At 40.8% G+C, this 24,745-nt stretch overlaps 1 protein-coding gene across 2 annotated transcripts in view; it reads left to right on the forward strand.

Moving 5' to 3' along the window:
• The first annotated feature begins 539 nt into the window (after nt 1-539).
• Nucleotides 540-24,745, forward strand: part of SP3 (Sp3 transcription factor) — a 34,766-nt gene continuing 10,560 nt past the window's right edge. Inside the window, exons 1-5 of one of the 2 annotated variants that reach the window (XM_036386828.2) lie at nt 541-788; nt 1,130-1,254; nt 1,432-1,545; nt 11,793-11,883; nt 11,989-13,158. In XM_036386828.2, coding sequence (XP_036242721.1) covers nt 782-788; nt 1,130-1,254; nt 1,432-1,545; nt 11,793-11,883; nt 11,989-13,158 — 1,507 coding nt within the window. In that variant the 5' untranslated portion in view covers nt 541-781. Of the gene's footprint in view, nt 789-1,129; nt 1,255-1,431; nt 1,546-11,792; nt 13,159-24,745 lie in introns of both variants that reach the window. The other variant, XM_036386827.2, reaches the window with a different exon arrangement.

Raw genomic sequence — 24,745 nt, forward strand, 5'->3', positions numbered from 1 at the left:
CGCCGGAGGGACAAAGCGCGGCGGCGCTGTCCGTCGGCCGGGCGCTGCTCGGCCGTCGCTCTGGAGCCGCGGCTGTCGCCGGCCGTGAGTGACAGCCCCGGCGGGGAGACTTCGAAAGATCGCAGCCCTGGCCCGGCGCCCCCCGGGCACAACAGCGGCGGGGGCGCGGAGGGAGGGGGGGCCGGAGGCATAGCGCCACCGCCGCGCAGCTATGCCTACGCGCTGACCCCTGCGGGCGGCCGGGCCCCGCGGTGTCAGGGGAGCGCGGTGGCAGTGCCGCCTCCCGGGACGGCGGGTGCCCGGCCGGCGCGGGCCGCGGCCTCCCGGCGGGTCCCGCTCATTGTTCCCCGCACTAGCCCTGGCAAACAGGAAGCCGCCCCGGCATGGGGCGCCCCCCCCGCCCCCGGCGGGTGACTGGCAGCCCGGGCGGCCCGTGCGAGCGGCGGCGGCGGCGCGGCGCAGCCAATGAAAGCGCGCGCGCGCGGGCGTGGGCGGGAGTTCCGGGCTGGCAGGCGGGCGGGCGGGCGGCGGTGTCGGCCGGGCCCCCTCTCCCGCGGCAAGCCCCACCTTTCGGCTTTCCCGCACCGTCAATCAAAATAGGAAAAAAAACCCGGAGTAGGCTCGGGCCGCCGCCGCCGCTTCAGCCCGCCGTGAGCACAATAAGCATGTCCCCGGCGGCAGCCGCCTAGCCCCAGCCAGCAGGGCCTGTGTGCGAGCCAGCCAGCCTGCCTGCCTGCCTCCCGCCCAGCCAGCCAGCCAGCCGGCCGCTCGCACTCACACCATGACCGGTACGTACGCACCGACCGAGCCGCCCCGGGGGCTCCCCGCTCCTGCTCCGGCCCTGCGCGTCCCCGCTCTGGCCCCGGAGCGTCCGTGTGCGAGCGAGGCGAGAGCGGCACTGAGAGCAGCAGCAGGAGGAGCAGGGGGAGGAGGGAGAAGAGGGGCAGGGGCAGCAGCACGGGGAGGAGGAGGAGGAGGAGGAGGAGGGCTCCGTGCGGGAGGGCGGGGGGAGCTCTGGGGTTAGGGGGGGGAGAGGGAGGGAGGGAGGAAGGGAGGGAGGGAGAGAGAGGGAGGGGGGTGATCGCTCCCGTCAGTGACTCTCCCCTCCCCCTCCCCGCTGTGCCCGCAGCTCCCGAGAAGCCCGTGAAACAAGAGGAAATGGCTGCCTTAGACGTGGACAGCAGCAGCCACAGCGAATATCTCCAGCACGGCAACGGCGCCGCCTCGGCCTCCGCCGGGGCGGCCGCCCCCCAGGTGAGCGCAGGCCCGGCTGGGCCCCTTCCCCCCCTCCCCCGGGTGACACGTTGTGAGCGGCTGCGGAGCCGGTGCCGCCGCCGCCGCTTCCTGTGTGCGCGTCTGCGAGGAGCCCGGTCGCTGTCCCGCACTAACCGCCACCCCCCTTCTCTCCCTGAACCCGCCCATTGTGGGTAGGACGCGCAGCCGTCACCGCTCGCTCTGCTGGCGGCCACCTGCAGCAAGATCGGCCCGCCGTCGCCGGAGGAGGATGAGGCCGCCGCCGCCGCTGCCTCTCACTCTGCCGGAGCGGTGAGTGCCCGCCCCGCCGCTCTCGCACGGCCTGCCGGGGGGAGAGACAGCACAGCCAGCCCGCCCGCCCGGGGGGAGGGACGGGACACACGGCACTGCCCGCCCGGGGGGAGGGACGATAGCAGGGCCGACCTGCCAGGAGAGGGGTCCCCGGGCTCCCCTGCCTCTCCAGGAGGAGCCGGGCTCCCGGGAGGAGGAGGGAGCCAAGCTCCCCCCTCCCCCGCCATTGGGAGCGGCGCCTTCATTTACTTTCAAAAACGGGGGGAGGCGGGAAGCCTCCCTCCCCCGACCCTGGCACCGGAACGGCTCGCTCGGAACCCGGAGAGGCTGGGAGGCATCTCACCTCCACCTGAGCGCGCCCCCGGTATCCTCGCTAGGCTGTCAGCCTGGAACCGCGCAGCCAGGCAGGAGCACAAAATGAAGGCTAGCAGTAGGGAAGGATGTAGTGAAGTAAAATGGCTGTTTAGAAGCGAACGCGGTGGTGGAAAGCTGCTTCCTGTATCGCGCTGTTTTTCTAAGGAGAGTTATCATGCGGTTCCTCGTAGCGTTTTCTGTCCTTATCTCTCATGCGCCGTTGCCTCTGAAAGGAGCCTTGATGACCTCGGGACCTGGTGTGATGAGATGGATCTTGCAGGCTAGAAACGTATTCTTGCTGAAGCTAGTTTAACAATCCCCATAACAAAAGCCTAATGAAAACTCATCTTCCTTAATTGGTCTAGCTAAATCTCGTGTTGACATATGCTCATAAAATTCAAAGCGATTATGCATTTCTAAATAACTGATACCTAAAAATATTCGTATATTTAAAGAGAGTTCCAAAATATCTTCTAAAATGGCGTGATGTCATTTTTTGGCCTTGGCCCTTGGAAAATTGCACATATTACCTCTGATTTTTTTTTTTTTTTTACAAAAACGTCTTTAAAATTAGAAAAAAATGTGCCTTTTTTTTCCTTCTTTTAAAGCAAGTCTTGTTTTTTAAACTTGCTGTGCAACAGCATTGTATGGTGTTAGGATTTTGCAAATAGGAAGAAAAACTGCAAAGCATTGTACTGGTGGATGAAGTGGCTTTGTCAAGCTTTTAACAAATGTCAAAGTGTTACTGATAGAAGTTTCGAAATACTTGCTAAAGTTTAAAATAATTTTCATCTGTACATTACAGCTTACTTTACGTAAAGGGAAGCTGAAGCGAAATAGCTGTCTGAGGTCATACAGCAGGTTGTAGACTAATGACAGAGCTCAAAAATGTATTAGGATTCCAACCCCTTTTAAGCATCCTTTCTGCCAAACCTATTTATTTGCTCAACCAGTGTGTTTAAAAAATCTTTCTAGGTGTTTTAAAGTGCCTGATAGCTCTAAGATTTGTTTCATAGTACTGGATGCATACAGTGCTGAAGAGCATAAACATACTGAAAAACAGATGATGATTAAATGATTGCTTACTTTCCTGTATTGATCTTTAAGATTGTTCTCGCTGTACAGCTGGAATTGTGCATCTTGGGGATGGATTGATTGATGAGGAGGAGCAGTAGGTCTGACAGGATACTGGAATGCTGGTGCAGGACACATGGTTCCTGGCAGTTCAAAATGGGCAAAACAGTTTTGATATGGTACTTCTTTACTCCTATTAAGTTTATATGTTGTTGTCTTAATGTTTAAGAGGCTTTTCAGGGGAAAGCAAATGCAATTCAACAGAAGCCAAAATCTTAGTTAAAAACCTAAGTGAATATAAGCTCACTCACTACTTTCCATACGTGCAGATAGGCCCTTCCTACATATCTTCTGTGAGTTAGGTTATAGCATTCTGGTAATTTTTACACTCCTACAACCTAACTCTTGAATGATTCAGAATATTTTGGGTGGAAACTAAATATAAATTGAAGGAGATACCTAACAGTAGCTGAACTAGACGCTGGAGTTAATTAATATGACCTTAATAAAGAGAGGGGAGGGACTAAGGGCCCTGAAATACATTCCTTGTGAAAAACAGAAGAACAAAAGAGTTTTGGTGCAATAAAGAGTCTTTTTTTTCCTGGTCCTCTGTGATTATCGTATTGGAGGGTGGAAGAAAGGAGGAAGCTAAAAAGTCTTACATTATAGATACCTCATCAGTGGTATGGAAAATGAAATCTATATGCACAGACAAACATAATTCTCTTCCTGCAGTTTGTGATGCTCATCCCTTTTCCAGGAGTATAGCTCAATCAGTTTGAGACCTCTGCATGGGTGATGGTGCCTAATGTAGCAGTGGGAGGGCAGCTCTTTCCTGTTATATTCTATCCTTGGACTGCAGTTCTGACTGCCGAACAGCTGGCAGAACTCCCAATCTACACTAATGGATAGTAGAAGTCAAACTAGGTATTTCCTCTTAGAAGTGCTTGAAGAGCCTGCATGTCAATGGATAGCGATGCTGTTGTTTCAGGGTTGTTTTGTTACTATTTTACTGACATTTGCTTGGTAGAAACTGGCAGGGCTGGAGCCAGCATGCTGGGCTAGCATACTGCTTTCCTGGCTGAAATGGTATGCTGCAGCTGCTCCCCAAGAGACCAGCAGTATGATTTAAAAGCAACAGCAAAACTCCCCTAGGAACACAGGGAATATTGCGTGTCTGGGATCTGGGGAAGAGCTGGAGCAAATGTGATTGTGTTTGTAATGATCTAGCTGGCCCTGCTTTGAGCCCAGGGGTTGGACCAGGTGACCTTCAGAGGTCCTTTCCAGCTGAAATTATCCTGTGATTCTGTATCGCTATCTGAGTCCAGGCCTACGGTTTGAATGCTCATTGCTGTGACACCACTGAAAGGATTAGTGAGGAAGTAAAAAGACTAATGAAAATGGCAGCTGCTTGTAATGAAAAGGAACTGAAGAAGGCAATTGACAGAACTATACTCAGCCCTCTTCTCCTTTCCATCCTGTCAATGACCTGGCAGGTTGTCTTTAGACAGCAAGGCTTTCGGCTTGGCTGATGATTCTGGTTGGAACTGTATTTCTTTTGGATGAGAGGCATTAGCAGGCATTACTGCTGATCTTGTCTTCGTGCATTGATGAAGATGCACAAAGTCTTTCAGCTTTGACACCGTGATTTACTCTGCCTAATGATCAACCAACCCCAGTATGTTATCTGATGGTGTTTGATCTTAATTTAGATGGCCTTGAGTTTTTGGCTTACTTACCTGAGCATCTTTTCCTTGGTTGCAATACTGCTGCATCCATGGTTGGTTCAAACACTTGCCGTGGGATCTTTGCCTTGAATATTGCTGCCTGCTGGTTTGTGTGAGAGCCTTGCTGGGATGCTGTGTGCTACTGCCTGACCTAGAATGACAACTCATGTTTTGGCCTCTAAGGATGTCTTTCTCTGTCTTGGGAGTTCAGAATCTGAGAAGTTTTAGTTTGGGTCTTACTTTTTCACTATTTATCTTTGACTAATAATTCCACTTCAAACTTTGATATTTAGGATTATTTTTCATTTAGTTATAAATACTCTAGTTTCATTCCAGTTTAAACATCTGCAAAGATTTAAGCATTAGGTGAAAATGAGAAGCAAAGCAGAAGATGGTAAAGCTTTACATAAGGGAGGGTACAAAAGAGCAGACATATTTAGGTCAAGCAGAGCCTTGATGGTCAGCTGTGTGGTTGTAGCATGATCAGATGATGGTTTAAGAAGCTGCAAAGCTGAGATGATAACCAGTTGTTATGTTCTCTTACCTCATTGTAATGCAAAGCTAAAGGCTGTCTTGGAGCTCTCATGCTCCCAAGGGCCATTCTTATGGTTGTGCTGGGTGGGACTGGCTCGGTGAGCATAGGGTGCAGGACTGCTGGGAGGCTGTATGGGAGGTCTGGAAGGCGAATTGGGAAGAGTGGCAGGCTCTGAGAAAACTGTTGGCTCTGACAGCTGCCAGAGAATGGGAGCTGTCAGAGATGGCTGTCCCAGCTGGGGTGTGTAGATGCACCTTGTGTGAAGTGGGCTGCACTGATTGGCTAGTCTTTAAAAAAAAAAAAAAAAAGGTTTGGGAGGAATTATTTATTTGATTTATTTGTGTTGTTGCTTACCAACAAGATGTGGAAAACATTTGGACAGGTTAATAATTTGCATATGTGGGGAAAGATGAGTATAATTCCTCTGCAGTAGACAAAGCATTTCTGCGTATCTTGGACAAGTAAAGGCTGGAGTGTTTTAAGACTGCTTTGGCATATCTTGAGCTTTAGAATTGACTATAGGTGCTTCACAGAATTTAATCAAAGTCTAGAATTATAGTTAGTTTATGTCTCAGAAGATTAACCATCTGAGGTGTACCTAGTTTAAGCTCAGTTTAGGAGGAAATAGGAATAGTGCTGACAGGATGGAGAAAGAGGAAGGCATTTTAAATTTCATGTTTTCCATCCACTAGGCAAAAATATGCCTGAATGCCACGTGTGTCAGAGTTAACCATACTACTTGGGTTTCTGACCTATATGGTCATTTTGAGGTAGTTCAGAATTATTCTGACATCCATTTTTGCTTTTGTGGGTGATAAGATAGCTTCCTGATACTAGGTTTCTGGATGTGAACAGATGCACCAGAGCCTGTTCAGCCACTATGGAAAAGTCTGCCTGGAATTGTCTTGCTTGTCTCTGATCTCCACTTTTGCAAAACAAAGAAGTTTCACTAGAATGTGATGGCTAACAGTGTATTTGTCCTGCTGCTGTCCAGAAGCTCACCTTTTAAAATGTTCTTTGGTTTTGTTTTCCAATTATGTCTTTCTAATACTAGATCAGAGCCAAGTGTTGCAGTTCTTTTAGAAGGTGCTTTAGGGATGTTCTTAAAAAAATTGTTTTATTTCTCCTAATAGTTTTGGAGAAAGCAAGAAAATATATGGTTTGCAACATTTCCATATTTAAAAACAGCATCGACAAAAAAGGTCTCTAATATTAAACATTAACAAGAAGCCTAAGATTTCATAGAAAGTTGAGGCTGGTAAGGATGTCTGGACAATGTCTGGTCTGTCCCTCCTTGCTCAAAGTAGAGTCAGTGAAAAGAAGTTGTTCAGAGCTGTGTCCAGTGGGTTTGAATACCTCCAACGTTAGACACTCCACTGTCTCTCTGGGCAGCATGTTCCAGTGTTTGATAACCCATATGATATAAACAAGAGGCTTTTTCTGACATTATGGGGGGCAGAGTCAAAAGCCTGACTAATGTAGTGACAAAGAATATGTCTTGCCTAAGCCCATCTACCAAGCTAGTCATAGGGCATTGTGAGGTATTTCAGCATTATTTCCCCTTCCTAAGTGTAGGCTGACTACTTCTGAACACTACTGTTTTGTTTTTTTTTACCCTCAAAATTATTTTCAATTAAGGTTAATATTTTCAAGGTTATTTTCAAGGTTATTTGCTCCAGTGCCTTCCCAAAGATCAAGCTGTAAGGCTGACTGATCCCAGGCCCTCTTTCTTGTTCTCTTGATGATTTGATAGACCCTTCAGCAGCTGAGTTAAAAGGAAGAAAAACCATTCCATAGAGTGCTAGTTTGGCATGTAGTTACATTGGGATTTGTATACATATATAGATTTAATAATTAATAAACAAAATATAATAGTAATAATAATAATTAACAAAAGATACTAACCTGTGATCTAGTTAAAAATGTTTTCTAGTTTCTTAGTACTTCAGCTTCCTTGTTTCTACTAAGGTCAGGGATATTGTATTGTCTTAATTTGGAAAAGTTCTGAACTTCTGCTTATTGATAACCAACTGTTGAAGTTTTAGCTGCAGTTGCCCATGTCGAGCAAAAAGATGTAGATATTCTTTAACTGAGATACAGTTAGATATATTTCACCAGATTGGAATTTCTTTTAAAATAAGATTTTAAGCAGCCCAGATAATATGTTTTTTCCCCAAAATGCTCTTTGTTTTTCCAAACATTTGATTTTGGACAGAAGTATTTCTCTAAATTGAGTGGTTTCATTGGCCGAGGGCTCAAACATGCAACAGAATTAATTTGTCTTAACAAACAGCTTTGTGTCAGCTGAACCACAGTGAGTGATGTTGAACATGTTTTTAACCTATGGCAAATACATGATAGAATGTATTAGCTCATACTTTAATGAAAGAGTTGAAGCAAGTGCATTTTATCTTGTATTTGTAATGACCTAAGAATGCACAGATAGTTTACTGTAGCTTGGTAAACACATGGTATTATTAAACCCATGCATTAGAACCCTAACTCTTTCATAAAACAACAATTTGGATGAGGCAGTGTCCAATCTTCTTCATCAGGTGTGTGATTTTTGAATGTTTAGGAGCTTGTGACTCATTATCTTTCCACCTCTGGTTGTTTGGCTGATGCTTTTGCTCCAGGGCTTAATGGGGCAAAAGTGACTTTCTGAAAAGTGCAGTAAAAAGCTGTCAACCAGCACAGATAAATGTTTGATGGACTTTTGTAATAAAATACTGATGGCTAATGACATGTGCCCATTTGACAAGTTGAGATGCAGGTGTCTCAACGACAAATACCAGTTCTTACAGGGGTCTTTTCTTTCCTCCTCTCCATTTTACTTTGGTGAAACATATTTTATTTTTTTTATTAAGTCCTATCATTCACTATGGTTTAGATCACATCTGAAAGCTATTTTATCTTTTGTCTTTCTCTTATCTCCTTCCACATTTGACTTAATGCTGCTGCAATTTTATCTAAATATATTGAACAAGACAATTACTAGATTTTTATTTATCACGGCTCATGATTCTTCAGGGATGAGACTTTTCTCTCAGAGACATCTCTTTATTTTAGCCACTGGAAATTATATAGGGCCTGTTAAAGAATCAAAAGACAGGCTGAACAGTGGTTGTAGCTTTCACTCTTTGTTGGTACTTGACCTTTCTTCAGGTGGACATATCATTTGATATTAATTCATCATCCTATGGCTTGTGTCAGCTACTCTCTTTGCTCTGTTCCTGTCTCTTTTTCTTGTTTCCTGATGCTGCTTCCAGTGAATTCCCTGTTGCTTCCTGTTCTCTTCTCCTTGGCTGAGTTGTGCTGAACTTTCCTCAGATCTTTGTCCCTTCCTCTTGAAACAGCCTTTGGATTGAAACAGTCCAGCCTTCTCTTAAAGGAACAGCTGCCAAATAACTGCTGCCTGAGTACCAGTTGATAAGGAAACTGTTACTTTATCTCTACCCTCTAAATAATTTCCACTGAGAAATGCTGGCGTATTTTGAATGTAAAGCTCAGTAAGTGACTGGGCTGCAGATGTTGCTGCTCATGTATCAGTGGCAGAACAACTGAGTTACAACAAAAGTGCTTAATTGCCCGAGGGCATAAAGAATGGTTACTCTTTAGTTAGTAGGAAAAGAAGTCCAAGAAATATCTTGTCTCAACAGACTTTGTGGAAGAACAAAGTCAATCTTGTTATGACGGGCTGATGATGACCATTTGAGGTTAGAGATCATCCTCAAATACTCCTTACCATACGGGTGCTTTTCATGCTTTAATGCTAGCAATTTTGATAGCTGCCAGATAGTTTCTTGAAAGCCTCACCCTCTTTTTGCGCCTCCCTCCACATGATTCAGCTGGTGGTGTCTGATACAGCCAGCTGTAAGAGCAATATGAATAACAGGCATTTTATGTTGTATGTGTAGCATAGCTTCATATCCTCATGCATGGCTGCCCTGAACTTCTCCATGGACTGACAAGTGCATCTACTAAAAGATTGGCTCTGTTGTGCTAAAATCGTTGCAGAGCAGGTTTTGAGGGAAGATTTCACTAGATCATGAAAACGTGAGATGTGTGCCCAACATGAAAATGCCAATATGGAAATCAACATATGTTTTGGGAGAAGAATAAAGTAGGTCATTTCCATATCACTAAGGAGACAGGTTCCCTTTGAAGTATTTCTGTGGAGGATATTACATATGAATAGACATTGACATGTTACTGCATATTAGATCAGTCCAGTTTAACCTAAGCTTTCAACATTTGCTTGTACATAGTTTTCAATCAGTGAGAAATTATATCAGATTTGTAATGGTTTATATTGCTTTTCCTTTCTCTTTTGTTCTAACAGCTTTCAGCCCATTGTATTATACATTTATTTATAATGACACACTTTAACTATATAACAGTCATATTTTTGCCTTTGGTATTTTATGACTGATGTTTACCCCTGATTTTATAGGTCTTTTGATGTTTTATGAAACCTTCACTTAATAGGTATTTATATGCTTGTGAATTGAGTGAACTTTCTTAGCAGCATTTCAGCAACTTTAAGCAATATTAAACACAAGTCTATAAAGGTAATGTGGTAGCAGAGGAAAATAGAACTTGTTGTGTTCTTCTAGGTAAGATATGTGATATGGAATATTACATGCTTTTTTCTTCTAGTATTGTAAGTTACAAGCTTGAAAGACCAAAAAATTTAAATAAGTTTTTTTAAATTAAAGGTTGATCAGTATAAGAGGGAAAGAAAATAATAAATGAGAATTATTATTCTCCTCATTATGTTTCTTTTCCTTGAAGCATTAAGGCCATAAAATTAGTTTTGTTCTGGTGATGCTGAATCTATTTACTAATATACTATCTGAAAAATTATGAATCACACTTATGAACCATGGAATATTTTGAGCTGGAAAGATCCCCATGGATCACTGAGACCAAGTCTTAATAAGAGTCAAGGGTCTGGTTTTTTGAGGGCTGAAGAAGGCTAGCATTCTTTTGGTTTTTGCACCATAATTATTTTTACAATTCTTGAGAAGAATTTAGAACCACAATATGTGCTTCCTTATTGAAAATGAAGCTTGGTAAGCACAGTAAAACTTCTAGTAAGTACTCAGACTTAAATACACCTATTTTTCCTGTACATGTAAACATTGTAGTGTTATGGGATGGAATAGGATAAGAATGTGAAACGAGCAAAGTCCCATCTAATGTTGTGGACTAAATTCACTCAGGTGCATACTGCAGCATTCTTTCAGACTGGCTGGGTCTCAATGCTATGTTAGGAAAGAATTAGATGTGTGCTGTATTTTGCATGTCCTGGTTTTGTTCTAAAGGGAGTCAGAATGCAGCATCACAAAAAAGTTGTGATTTGTTCTGGTAACTTCCCTACCAGGAGTGATCACAGGATGAGTGCAGAAGGACAAACCAGAGCTTTTCTTTCTATGTCCTCTGGACTCTGCCAGAGAGACTAGATTTGTTTCACAGAGCTGAATTGGTCGTAGGACAAGTTAGTTACATGTTGCTATTAATTATGTTATTCCATTGGTTTACTGTGGTATGGTTAAACAGATAAGGAGACACTTCACTTCGTATTTTTTAGATTGATGGTTACTTACAATACCAGTCTGGTTGACTATGCAAATCTGTGCTAGGCATTGCAGGATGTTAAATCTAATTCTTAATACTCTGTTCTGAAAAAGCTGGCTTTGGTAAAGAAAGGTAAGTGCAATTTACCTTTTCTTTACTGAATAAAAACCAAATGCATTATAGTTTCTTTAGGCATCTGGGGTCTACTCTGAAACACTGGCCTTTTCTATTGTTCCAACTTAATGAAGAAATATTTTTTTCCCCTCCTAACTGATGCATATGACTAATACAAATATGATTTCAGTGTAAAAGTTCTTAGTCTAGAAGTCTTCTTCCTTAGCAAAACTAACTCCTACAAGCTTATAAATACTAGAGCTTTGTGTTTAAGTGTAGCAAACTGAGGTTGTCCTGTCTTTCCAACTGTGTGCCTACATCACTTCTTAACATTCTGTGTACTGCTGGGAGTCACAACATGCACAAATAGCAAACAGAGTTGAAAGGCAGTGGAGCTCCAGGAAATAGAGGCAGTACTGGCTTCATGGCAGTTCCTCCACTTGTGTGCAGTAGGTGCCTAGCTGGGCAGAGAGTGTGTCTGAGTCTCAGGTGGTGAGAACTCCAGCAGCCCCTTCCAGCTCCCTCCTTCCCACAGCCAGGGGTTTGGATTACCCAGCAGCCCTGCCACCAGAATAACCCTGCTGCTGGTCACCTGACATAGCCATGACATAGGAGCTGCATTTGACATGTCTGCGAGCAACGTGCAGCTCATGACCTGCAGGCTGGCTACCCTGACTTAGGCAGCAGATCCTTGTAAAATCTGTATTTCATAGTTTTGATCTAATTGCTGGTGGTCATATGAGCTGTACTGCATGTTTTCCAGTAGTGTATCAATATCTAGTGCTGAATTGCATGACTGGTCTAACGCATGGTCTGTACAACATTTGTTTTAATTTTTTGTTTTCTTTTTTCTTTTTATTCAGACAGGGGATTTGGCTTCTGTGCAATTAGCTGGAGCTCCAAACAGATGGGAGGTCTTGTCTGCAGCTCCTACCACTATAAAGGACGAAGCTGGTAATATAGTACAGATTCCAGGTGCTGCCACAGTAACTTCAAGTGGGCAGTATGTCCTTCCTATTCAGAGTTTGCAAAATCAACAAATCTTTTCTGTTGCACCAGGATCAGATTCGTCGAATGGTACGGTGTCTAACGTACAATACCAAGTAATACCCCAGATCCAGACAGCGGATGGTCAGCAGGTTCAACTTGGCTTTGCAGCCTCTTCTGATAATAGCAGTATAAATCAAGAAACTGGTCAAATTCAGATCATTCCTGGCTCGAATCAAACCATCATTGCCTCTGGAACATCTTCAGCTAATATTCAGAATATCTTATCTGGTCAGTCTGGTCAAGTCCAGGTTCAGGGAGTTGCAATTGGTGGTTCGTCTTACCCTGGCCAAGCACAAGTGGTTGCTAACGTCCCTCTTGGACTGCCAGGGAATATCACTTTTGTACCCATTAATAGTGTTGATCTAGATTCTCTGGGACTTGGCAGTGGTTCTCAAACCATGACAGCAGGCATTAATGCAGATGGGCACTTGATAAATACCGGACAGGCCATGGAGAGTTCAGATACTTCTGAGAGGACTGGTGAGCAAGTTTCTCCTGAAATTACAGAAACTGCCACTGATAATGACTTATTTGTGCCAACGTCATCTTCATCACAATTGCCCGTTACCATAGACAGTTCAAGTATATTGGAACAAAATGCAAATGACTTGACCACGACTAGTGGTCAAGTTCATGGTTCTGATCTTCAGGGAAATTACATCCAGACATCAGTCTCTGATGACACACAAGCTCAGAATATTCAGGTCTCCACAGCACAGCCAATTGTACAACACATACAGCTACAAGAGTCGCAGCAGCCAACCAGTCAAGCCCAGATTGTACAAGGTATTGCGCAACAGACAATCCATGGTGTTCAAGCAAGTCAAAGTATATCTCAACAGGCTCTTCAAAATCTTCAACTGCAGCTGAATCCTGGAACTTTCTTAATTCAGGCACAAACAGTGACCCCTTCTGGGCAGATAACCTGGCAGACATTTCAAGTGCAAGGAGTTCAGAACTTGCAGAACTTGCAAATTCAGAATGCACCTGGTCAACAAATAACTCTGACTCCTGTGCAGACTCTCACTCTTGGTCAAGTTGCAGCAGGTGGTGCGTTGACATCAACTCCAGTTAGTCTAAGCACTGCTCAATTGCCAAATCTACAGACAGTTACAGTAAACTCTATAGATTCTGCTGGTATTCAGCTGCATCAAGGAGAAAATGCTGGCAGTCCTGCAGGTATTTATCTTACTCTTTTACAAAAGATTGGTTTTTATTACTGCATGTTGTTGGTTTAAATGGTGATAATCAGAACATCATTGTCTTGCTATTGAAGCCTACAAATACAGCGGGTACAAAATGGTGATGATAGACTTTATGTGAAAATGCTGTTCAATTAGAAACTGTGATTTTAAAACATAGTCTTACCTCACTCCTTTTAGTATGAGCTCATGTAATTCCCACTTAGTTACATTGGTTAACAGTGCTTCAGTGTTTGTATGTAAAGGTTTACCCTGGAGAAGATTTGTATACTAAATTGAAAAGGGGGAAATGTGGCTGTCAGCTGCCACTCTTCTAAGGCATCAGTATCATTAACATACCCATTCTTCCTAGCCCTGAGTAGATGATGTTTCTATGGAAAATACAAATATTTCTGTTGATGCAATTTTTTTTCCTCTTAAAATTTTCAGATCTTCTGATGTGCTGCTATTCATCTGCTCTTTCTTTAAAATAATTTCCTACTGATTTACTATCAGTGTTACTATGATGTAGGAAACTTGTGTAAGGGTCAGTGAAACAAGCATGCATATATCAAAATGGAGGCTATGCTTAAGAATATGTGTGAATTTTCAGTACTGCTTACTTGTATTACATTTTACAGTACAATCATTAATTATGAGTATCACATGTTGTATCTTGGTGGAGAAGAAATATTGTTTTCTTGAAATAGGTGTTTCTTCATGTGAGAAGAAATAAACATGGCTGTTTATTTTTGATAAATTTGATACAGTCCATTCTGAATTTCGGGGCATGACTAGCTAAACAAAAAGAGTAAGAAATGATTTTAGTTCAGGAGGTTTTGCTATACCAGAAGCCATTGAAACACATTATTGGGTTGTGCCCAGGCTAGTTACGAGGGGCAGTAGAGGTCATTTGGGGGAAACTGTTGCACAAAGTAGCTTGGGAATTGCTGTTTTACTGTAATCATGTGATCCAGCCCTCTGGTTCATCAAGATACTGAAGCATAAATATTTAAGTGAAGTATGCATGATTTGTATGTCTATTTTAGCTTGTGAGAAGAATGCAATGTTAAGTGAAACATGCCTAGAAGACCTGCTGAGTTTTGTTTCAAAAGGCTGCTGATTATAATACCTGTATAGTTACTGATACTGCTGTATTCTATGTCATGAAGCTTGCTTTCCCATTTGAAATCTAAAATTTGAATTGAAAATACTGTGCTGGGATGTTTTCCAGTTAATTTTGTTTTGGAATTTACTTCTGTATTATGAATTTACCATCAAGTAAAGTTATTCAGATCTAGATAAGCCTACTTTTCATTGGCTTGTAGACAATAGCACCAAAGGGATATGCTCTGCTCACAGCATTTGCTCTTCTGTCTGATCTTGATTCTTAAATTTTCTGTTTACAGTGACCACAGGAAGTCTTGGTTTGTCTCCATCACACATTGTTAGCTCCAAGGATATAGATGTCAGTACAAAAAAGATACATAATCCTGCATGTTAATACAACTAAACTCAGATGTCAGAATCTAAGTCTCAGAAAAAGAGCCCTTTACTAATTATTATCAGCTCTATGGTTAATACAAGGAGGATTATTTCTGAGATTTATATTTAGTATAGGATCATGTAGCTAGTGATATTGCTTGTGGACTACTGTAGCAGAAACTTGAGAAGAAGAATAGAAAGGAAAAGAAGAAAGCAAAAAAACCCCAAACCAGCTAGGCACATGAGAAAGAAGTTGAGTCTGATCTGTGGTGTGTATCATTTTGTCTGTTGATCATTCTCAAGAGTGTTTCATGATTTATAATAAAATGCAAGGGAGTTCCATTGAGTGTTCTTTAACTGTATTCTCCTATAAGGAATTTCACATGGGAAGGCAAGAGACTAAATGAGACTAAATATATGAGATGTGATTAAATAGACAGAAGTACTGGATGAATAGCAGAAACTCTTGCCTGAAGTGCATAGCTACAAACACCTGGTGATATTAAAGATAAGATGGAGATTTATAGTAACATTTTTTCTACTTGTCTAGGAATAATAAATGGATTGGAAGGTATTAAAACTGCCATTCCCTAAATTTTGGGAGAATGTAATTGTCCCTTCCTTTATGTTAGAAAAAGCTCACTTTCCCACAGTAATGATTAGTGTGACACTGCTTCTGACAGAATCAAACTGCATTATCTTGATTGACTTTCAGTGTCTTTTCCATATGCATCTGGTATTTTGTCTGAGAGAATCTTTTTCAGAGGTGTTCCTCTCCTTCTTATTTATAACCCCTCACAACCTTTCTTCAGTTTGGAGAATAAATACACAATTAGAAGCAGATTATGAAATCATAGGGGGCTTTTTTCAGTCAGAAGTCTATTGTTGTTTTGCAAATAAGGAAAAAGTTTAATTTTAAACCGAAAGAAGAAGGTAAGTGGAAGAGACAGCAGAACAAGAGAAGTTAAATGGTGTGAAGCTACTTGATTGCTTTTTTTTGTCCACTACCAATGAGCTTTGAAGCAAGATAAGAAGGGTTTCGCTGTTTTTCTCCCCCAAGCTGGATAATACACTCCTTTCATACCAAGTAGAGTCAGGCTGTATTTTCTGTTTTCATTTAAGAAAATTTGTCTACCTGGGGCAAAAATAAAAAGAACATATTCCTAGTTTTGTGTCAGAGATGGCTGGTAATTATCTGAAGTCCAAATAATGTTCTTTGTTCTGTTAGCACTGTGGCTGGGAAAGCAGTTAGGTTTTAGATTTTCATTGTTACAGCCCATTGTGTGAGAGGTGTTCTTCCAAGGCTCACTCCCCAGGTAGGCAGCAGAGGATGTCTTTACTGTTCTTGTGTGTGAGGGGAAGAAATGTTTTTACCTAGGTCCTACATTTTGTTTACGTAATGGAAAACCATTGAAACCCTAATACAAAACTAAGAGCTTTGTCCAGTAAATGTACAGTTTTCTCCAAAAGATGTCCAGTAATTAAGTTTGTACCAAAATGTCCATTCTATGAGGCACATGTATGCGCAGACCTACGTTGCAGTGAATTTGTTCTGGAAAGTTTTGGCCAAGCTTGTTTTTCTCAGGATGTTTATTAGAACTCACATTCCTCATTGTGCTCAGCATTGTGGTGACCAGGGGAAGGGTATTGGTTACTCACAGCCAGGACTCCTCAGCATTGCTTTTCTAGCAAAAAGCTGTATCAAATAGTATCTATATATTAAGCACTGAAGGGTGACACCTTTCTCACCTGTGTATTGGCTTCATTGTTCTGGTCTTGAGAGGAAATTAAACCTGAGAAAGCTCTCTAGAAGTGTACTTCTTTTGTTGGCAGTTTATAATAAAATACTGTATTTTGTATAACAAACAGAGCCATTACATGCACAGTTCATATTACTCTTTAGTGACTTGCCTGGTCAAGAAAGGTGGAGTTTTTTATTAGCATGTTTATATAGATTTCTTCTTCAAACATTTCATATAATGTAGTGTTTATTTTGGAAAACTTTCAGGAACTGAAATGTACCAACTTGGCCTTCATATTTCTGATCCTGTAAGTTTTGTCAGCTTGGAAGAATTTTTAAGTTACTGGATTTTCCCCCTGCCTCCAAGCCATTGTCCAGCTGAAGGAAACTTGATGCTAATAAAATTCTAATTGTAATAGTGTCTCAGCTAATTTATTAATGTAGTGAATCAGTTTGGGATTGGTTATTTCCCGGAAAAAATGGCTTGGGGTCAAGCCATACATATGCATATATATGCAACCTATATAATACCTTTACCAGGTCTTATATAGGTTGCAATAACTTGCAATAGGATGCTGGAAAATTTTTTTACATACTTCTTTTGACCATTGCAGTAGCACCTGAAGACACTAGCAAATGACATGAAAGAAGGTAGCATTGGCTTGAGAATGGACTTTACTGCTTATCAACTCAGACACACTCACCTGGAAGATTAATTTATTTTAATAGAAATAACCCCTAGCCTACAAACAGTTTTCCAGGTTGGTCTACAGCTGGAATCAAGTCAAAGGGATTCCTTTCAAGAGTTGACTGAAGTGTCACTCCAAAACTGAGGTCTTCACTCCTCCATCTCTCTTTCCAGCTGCTGTTCTGCAGGAGTGTACACAGCTCCTGCAGGACTCCTCTTCCTGCTGCATTGACCCTAGAGTCAGGCCTGTAGGTACCTTGCCCAGCTGATGGTGAGTGGGAGCGGCTGGCTGTGTGTGCTGGCAGTTCCGCTCACTCCTGCTGCAATCTGACGGCTTTGGCAGGCCGAAGGAATTCAGCTACTCTAAATTTGACCAAAACATTGGCTGACAGTTTTCAAGGGAAATAGTTGCCCAAGTGACAATTTATCTTTCATCTGCTGATACCTGGTGAGGCTTTGGTCTAATATCTGTTTCCTAAAACAGTCTAAATGCTGAAACAAACAAAATTAAAAATGAAGCATTCACAGTTTTACTTGCATTGAAACAACGTGTTTCAATGTTTTAGTGCTTCAGATGAAGTAGTGCAGAGTGCTACTTAAAGCATAGCTTTCTTCCAGCATCTAGAACTTTTAAAACAATTTTGGCTGGTTTTCAGTGTTTCACAGCTTAGTTTTTTTCTTTTTAAGTATCAGTTTTTAACCTTATTAATTTTAATTTCAATTATGCAGTTTTTCCTTCTAAGGCATTCTTTATAACAAGACTTTGAGACAAGGGCATGGTATCAATTTGAAATAGAATCTCATTTAAAAAAGAAAAAAGTCTTATGAAATGCATGAAGTAGATTGAAGTAGTGATGTTTAGTAAATATTTTTATCTGACAAAGTCTCTCTCTGGCTGTCCAATTTTCATTTGAGGCATTTAGCTTTTATGTTACAAAATCAAAACAGTTGAAACAATTCTCCCCACTATTTTCTTAATATGAAAATTAAATTTGAAATGGATGAATTTAAGTTAGTATGGGAATTGGAGCTATTTATGTACCAATCTTGTGTAAATAGTTTGCTGTCAGCATGCTTAAATTACATTTCTTATTTTAGCATCATTTTCAAAGGAAATTAATAAATTGTGGAAGAATTAGATGATCATGCTTGTATGTGTTTCACAGTTGTGCTTATAACAGCATATAGTAAATTATCTCACTTAAAGTTTGCAGAACTTCAGTTAGTCTGGTTAATTTTTTAGTGCAATATCTATTGTGGAATAGAATGATATTTTTTCTTCAAATTCTTGAAAATATTGAATTGTTGCATCCTTCCTCTGCATTAGTACTTCATGGGCTTTTCTCCTCTTTGTTCCAAAACTGCTTATTAATGAATTTTCTTCACAGCTGGTGGTGGTGAGGTGAAAGTTTTTTGCATGTATATTACTCCTAAGTAAATATATGTTGTGTATGCCGAGTGTCTGGGGATGCAGCATAGATTCTCAGAGCTAAGGGGGTTAGCTGGAGTTACCTTAGTCTCAGATATCCTCAGGATGTTCACAAAAGAGTATATTACCCAGTTTCAGGTACACATTCCTTTTGCAAGATACTCCTGACACAAAATGAAAACTCTCATATACCTATGGGGATCTATGGCAAGTATCCATGGAGTGAAAGAGGGAAAGGATTTTATTTCCAGTACTGCTACAACTTCTTAAGAAGAAGGCTGGAAACTTGTCTTCTGTCTTTTTTCAGTCTCAGCACTTTAGGGCCATTGTTTCAGGTCCTGTGCAGTTTTCTTGCCTTTCAAACCTCCTGGCAGGATCACATACTTTGGTTCTGATCTCTGAGATAGAACCAAACTTGTCAGTGCATCTGGCTCATAGAAAGTATCTGAAGTTTCTTGCAAGGACAATGACAGTCTTTTTATAATGCTAGGAATACTCACCAGGACCCTAGTTGTGATTGCCCTCTTGATTGCCCTATTGCACTCTTGAAGATCAGGCTGAGTTGTAGGTGGGTTGTCTTTTACTGCTTGTAGAAGACTCATATTTTTACAAAAGGCAGTAATTTCAAGAGTAAAAGGTGATAAAAATGCACATTGTCAATGGCATCGTCATAATTTATCATAGAGAAATGATAGTTCTCAGCCTGCATCTAAAATTCATGCCAGTATTTAATTCATGTATTCCAAGTATGTCTTGTACTTCATTTAATCAAAGTGTTTTCCTGTATCCTAGTAAGACACTTGCTGTGCAGAACTCTCAAGTATATTATATCAACAACGGTGTCATTGATTTAAATAAAAAAATTAGTTTTAAATCTAATTGTTCATATAATTGCATTTTGAGTGCACTAATTCTGTCCCTACTTCTTTGAGTATTTGTTTACTCTTTTTCAGTATTATCACAGTATTAGCTTTTTTCAAACCCACTGGAGCATTCACATGGCCAAAGGCTCGCAGCATTAAAACTGCAGAGAGCTCTTCAGCCTTCTCTTAAAAAGTGTCAAATGAAAATTATCATTCTGTTGATTTATTAAGTGTTTGCTTCCGTAGCTGTTTTTACATGCTCCTGACTTACTGTCAGTGGGAAGCTTTTCATTGTCATCTAGTAGTAGGACAATTATTTGGCTTTTACTTAAATACAGGACAGAAACACTTGCTGAACAATTTGTTCTTCCTGTATTACTGCTGACAATTCTGTTGTTTGACACTAGTAGCAGTCAGATACTCTTCTATGTAGAAACACTTAGTTCTGCTGGTCAGAGAATTCTCTGTCCTCTTGCTTTCCTTACATTTCTGGAGTTAGTGGCTTCTTGAGTATTAAGCATGATGAACTCTTCTTCCCCTATTTAGTTAGACCTTCTTAGATTTTCAGCTTTGAGAAGAATAGAAGAAGTAAGTGCATGCTGCAGCAGGCATTACTGTCTATAAGAATCCAGAATCTGTAGACACCTCAAGTGAGTACAGTTACTGTAGGGCAAGTAACTGTCCCTTGATGCACAGTGTGTTCCTTGAGGTAGCACTGCCTAAAGAACTTTAATCATTTAAATACTTAAATATTTGCTTTAGAGTAATGTATAGGATCAGTTGTACATACACTGTGTGGTGTTTCTTGCAAGGAAACAAATCTGTTGCTGCATTTGTAATCATTATGCTGGTACTGCTTGAGTACTGTAAGGTCCTGCTCTTAGGCTTGTACATAAGTTATTTTTCCTCACAAGCTTAAAATCTGATTTAGAGCTGTTGAATCTAGATGACAGTCTTTTTTCTGAGTTGAGGTTCACCAGTATTTCAAGATGATGCTTTGCAGTGTACCTCATGTTGCCTTGTAATTTATTATGTAATAAAGATGTCTAAATTCACACTTAAGATTTGGGGGCAAATCAGAGTAAAAATCATTATTTCTGTTGAGTTTCCAGTCTGAAAGGCTTGAACAGCTGATCAGCTAGTAGAGGAAGTTTAATTTAGATAGTTCAGTTTAGATGGCAAAGAACAAGAACAGTGTCTTAAGAAATTTAAATTCCAAGGGAATGGGGGTTGAACTGTAGAGAAAACAGAAAACAACAGAAGATGAAAAAGAAGTGGAAATGAGCATCTCTTTATATCTCTTTTCTTGGGAAAGGTAGGAAGGGAAGCCCCTATTTGGAAAAAATAAACAATCAGAAACAATTGAAATGGCAGTCAAATTGTGATTTTGTGAGGATATTGGTGGGAAGGTATGTGCAGTGCTCCTGCAAATCTGTTTTCAGTTCAAACCATATTTCTGCTTCTCAGATCAGGAACTTGTAAAGCTTGGCTGAGTGGAAGGGCAGGGTGGCTTTCAGCATCTAGGAAAAGCAGCTGAACTACAAGCTCACAATTTGCAGACTGTTATAATGTAATACTAAGTGTGCCTTTGTGACATTCTGCAAAGGCATGTATATTAAAAAATCTGCGTCCCCTTCCCTTCTCAGTTTACCCCTGTTTCTGTGGCTCTTGGGCAAACTAAAACTTTTTTCCATAGATGGAGAAAATAGCATGTTCTTAAGTCCTGGTTGAAACAGACCAAGACATAATGTGAAGATAATTGATGCATTCATCTGATACCTGGAGAAGTAGGTAAACGACCTGGGTATAGGAGTGGGCAACAGTATTTCTCTCCACACTAGATTATAGTTCACATGTACTCAAGTATAGTTTAAACTGCGTTTCCATCTGCATTGTTTCATCCTGTCAGTTTAGTTATTCTTCTCTGAAACACCTTAAACAAACAAATCTCTTGCTTATTGGTTTGATTTGTCAAATGCACTCAATCTGGTTCCATATTGTAGCCAGCTCTGAGCTTTCTATGACTATGAAATACTACCTTTGGAACAGAATTATTCACCAAGATCCCAATTTCCATCTTGGAAAAGCCAAACCTAAACCAAATCTAGCACACTTGACAGGAAGCAGAGTCTGAACACAATATATGTTTTTCAGAATCTGTTGGCAGTTTGAAACAATATCTTTGTCTAAAATTCCCCTTCATGCTTACCTAGAACTAAGTCTCGAATTTAAAAGTAAGGGCACATAGAAATTTGAAAGCATGGAAATAAAAGACTAATGAAGAAAACGTAACCTTTATTTAGCCTTGGTAGACGACAAAAGTAGCCTCAAAGTTGCTAGTGTTTGTGTCAGCTTGTCATGACTTTATGGATTATATAAATTATTTTAGGCCTCTTTTTTGCAGAGTTTATGTAAATTCTCTCAGTTGAGGCTGAATTAGAATAGAGCATATCTAGAAGAGCACTGGGGAGACACATAGTCTCTGGTATCTATGTGAATTTTCATCATCTCAGATACCATTGCATTGGAGAGCACTTAATCTCCAGCTCTTCTCCATGGTTTGCCCTTTCAACAGCTTCATGAGTGGCTCTCCTTTTCCTTCCAAAAAATACTGGTGGAATTTTAACCTTATCTCTTGAAATAATGTAAAAACCTACTTGGAGGGCAACAGACTCATTGGTTCTGAGGACCTCATTTAAGGCAATCACATTCATTGTGGGGTTGATGCAGTTCGCTCTCTGCTATACTACTCCTGGAGAGGTTATATAAACACTTTATCTATTGATATTTCTTCTAACTTGTGTTTTGTTTCAAGTATAGTCTACTCAGATAAGTATTAAAAAGTCCTGTCTGTAAATTGCCAGTTTATGTTGTACTTTTCTGTGTGCCAGGAGTAGAAGATATTCCTTCTGATGAATAACTGAAGCAATAGCTACACTTTCTGCCTTACCAAGATAACCAGAAAGCACAGCACAAAATTAAGAACACAGTACTACTTTGTCTTCATTTCAGTGTTGCATTTTTTAGAATAATGCTATAAACTATTGTATATCTATGTGAATTGTTGTCTTCTCCAGTATCCTCAACTGTTAGGTGTGTTTTTCTGTCTTTTTTTTTGTCCAAGTTTCCCAATTATGCATCTATCATTATAGAACTATTATAAGTCTCTGTGCTGCTGCAGGAATGGTGGTGATTGGGAGAAACTGGGAATAAACAGAGAGATACTAATGAAAAAGTGAAGGAACTCATGACAAAACTTTGTGAAGTGGAGCAGGCATTGCATAGAAGGTAGAAAGTCATGGATACTGGCATGCAGTAATAGACTTTTTGGACATGCTTCTACTCTTATGTGTATCTCTATTATTAGAGTGTGACTTTGGGAGGTCAGGGTAATAGGAGAAATCATGTGGAATATTTGACTTCAGTAGTGGAGTTGGGTCTTGGGAGCACAGATCCATACCCTAATTTGTACTATTCATCTTTGCATATCTCTTTGGAAGTATATCAATGCAGTCTTAACTGGATTCAGCTACTGACTTTGCAGGCACACTGTCTAGTGTTAGGGAGATCATAATGAAATTACCTTCTTAAAACTGTATGTTATTTTATTAACAGTACTTTAATTGTTATTTTAAATAAAACAAGAATTTATACAGTGTATACTTTGTGTTACATTGATTGGTAAAAGAATTTGGAGTATAATGTGTAACACACAGTCCTAAAGAACTGGTTGGAGACTTGCATTGGCCTGTGCTGGCAGCCTTGCTGTATTTAAATTCCTATTATGTGTCCTTTTGTGCAAGACTGAATCAGGCTTCTGCTTTTTTCTAAAGTTGCTCTAAAATGTATTAGTATACTTAGTAGTTATTTGAAAGATAATACTGTAAACTTTGTTTTATCGTGGTGTAATGTTTGCTTATATAAAAGCAATTTTATTTATAACATACAGATAATAAAGTTATATTTTAGCTGAGTCTCAGAAAGTAGCTTAATTTGGTGGCAAAGTAGTTTGGTGGCTCATGTAGAAGACCAGAAGTTGCCACAGGTTTTCTAGGTCTCCACATGAAAGATATTTATTATGGTGCTGTCTGAAATTGTGAACTTGTGATGGTAACAGTGAAGGTGTGCAGGTGACTTTGGGCATGCTTATCACAGTTGTACTACATGTGTAAAAAATCAGCAGATGTGACTGTGCTTGCTTCTGGATTCCCACAGCTCAGAGCCTATTCATGCAAACTTCATTTCTAACACTGACTTTTGCAGCCAAACCAGATAAATATTCTAGACTTCCCTGGTTTTGACCTGTAATTCTCTTCTGAATACAGTGATTTCGAAGAGAATTACTTTAACTGTAGTTACATCAGTGATGTAGGGTGCAGGGCAGTCCTGTATATGGCTGTATGTGTGCAAAAGAAAGACAAACTGTGCTGTTGGGGGGTGACTGGGCTGAGACTCTATTAGCATCAAGCAAATTTTTGTGTAGCAATATCCCTTATCTCTAAATAGATGAATACTGGGGATGACTTTGAAGGTAGACCAGGTAACTATTACTCTTTACGTATTTTGTTATTGGTGCTTTTCTGATCTCTACTGGGACAGGATGCTCTTCATCCTATGACCCAGCACAGTTTTTCTTATATTTTGTCAGGTAATCTGCAGCTTTGTCTTCGTTACAAAGATACGATGGCTGATGCACTGACTCCCAGAAAGAACTTAAGAGTGGCCACAAAGCTCAAATGCTTAAGCTTTCAGTGTTTAAGGATAAAAGTCTACGTGATAATTGGGTTTGTTTTGCTGGAAAAGCAGTCTCTTGAATGTGTCCAGAAAGATAGACAGATGTTAATTTGAAGCTAACAAACAAACAAACCAAACACTGCATTATGTTTGTTTGCTTATTAGTTTGTGCTAATAAGTGGCTAATCATTTTCACAGAAAAAATGCAAAGTAAACTACTCTGCTGAACCAAAGAAGGGGCTGGGGTTCAGCATTCTAGTATAATGCATACAAACTGTCTTTTTTGGAATTCAGACTTGGAGTCCCCTGGGAATGCAGAATAGTGTTTGAGGCGAAGATGTTCCTATTAAAATGTAAATTTGTTAAAACAGTTGTTGTTATGACGCTGTAATTAATTCTTGGATTAGATTGAATGAATGCTCTGTAGGGAGAGGGTACGCATACTTGCAAATGTCCGTCCTATAAGGAATAATTAGGAGGCCTTTTTGCATACAGAAAACTGCTAAGACCTATTTTGGCTACTGGTATATCAAAACATAGATGTGGCTCATCTGTTGCTTATCTCTGTCTAATGCTGCTGAATAACATTCTTCCCTAAATGTTTTCTATGTATTGTGCAGAAGACATAAATTTCAGGTGAAAAGG

The sequence above is a fragment of the Molothrus ater genome, chromosome 7 (genome assembly GCF_012460135.2).
Source record: "Molothrus ater isolate BHLD 08-10-18 breed brown headed cowbird chromosome 7, BPBGC_Mater_1.1, whole genome shotgun sequence".
NCBI lineage: Eukaryota > Metazoa > Chordata > Aves > Passeriformes > Icteridae > Molothrus > Molothrus ater.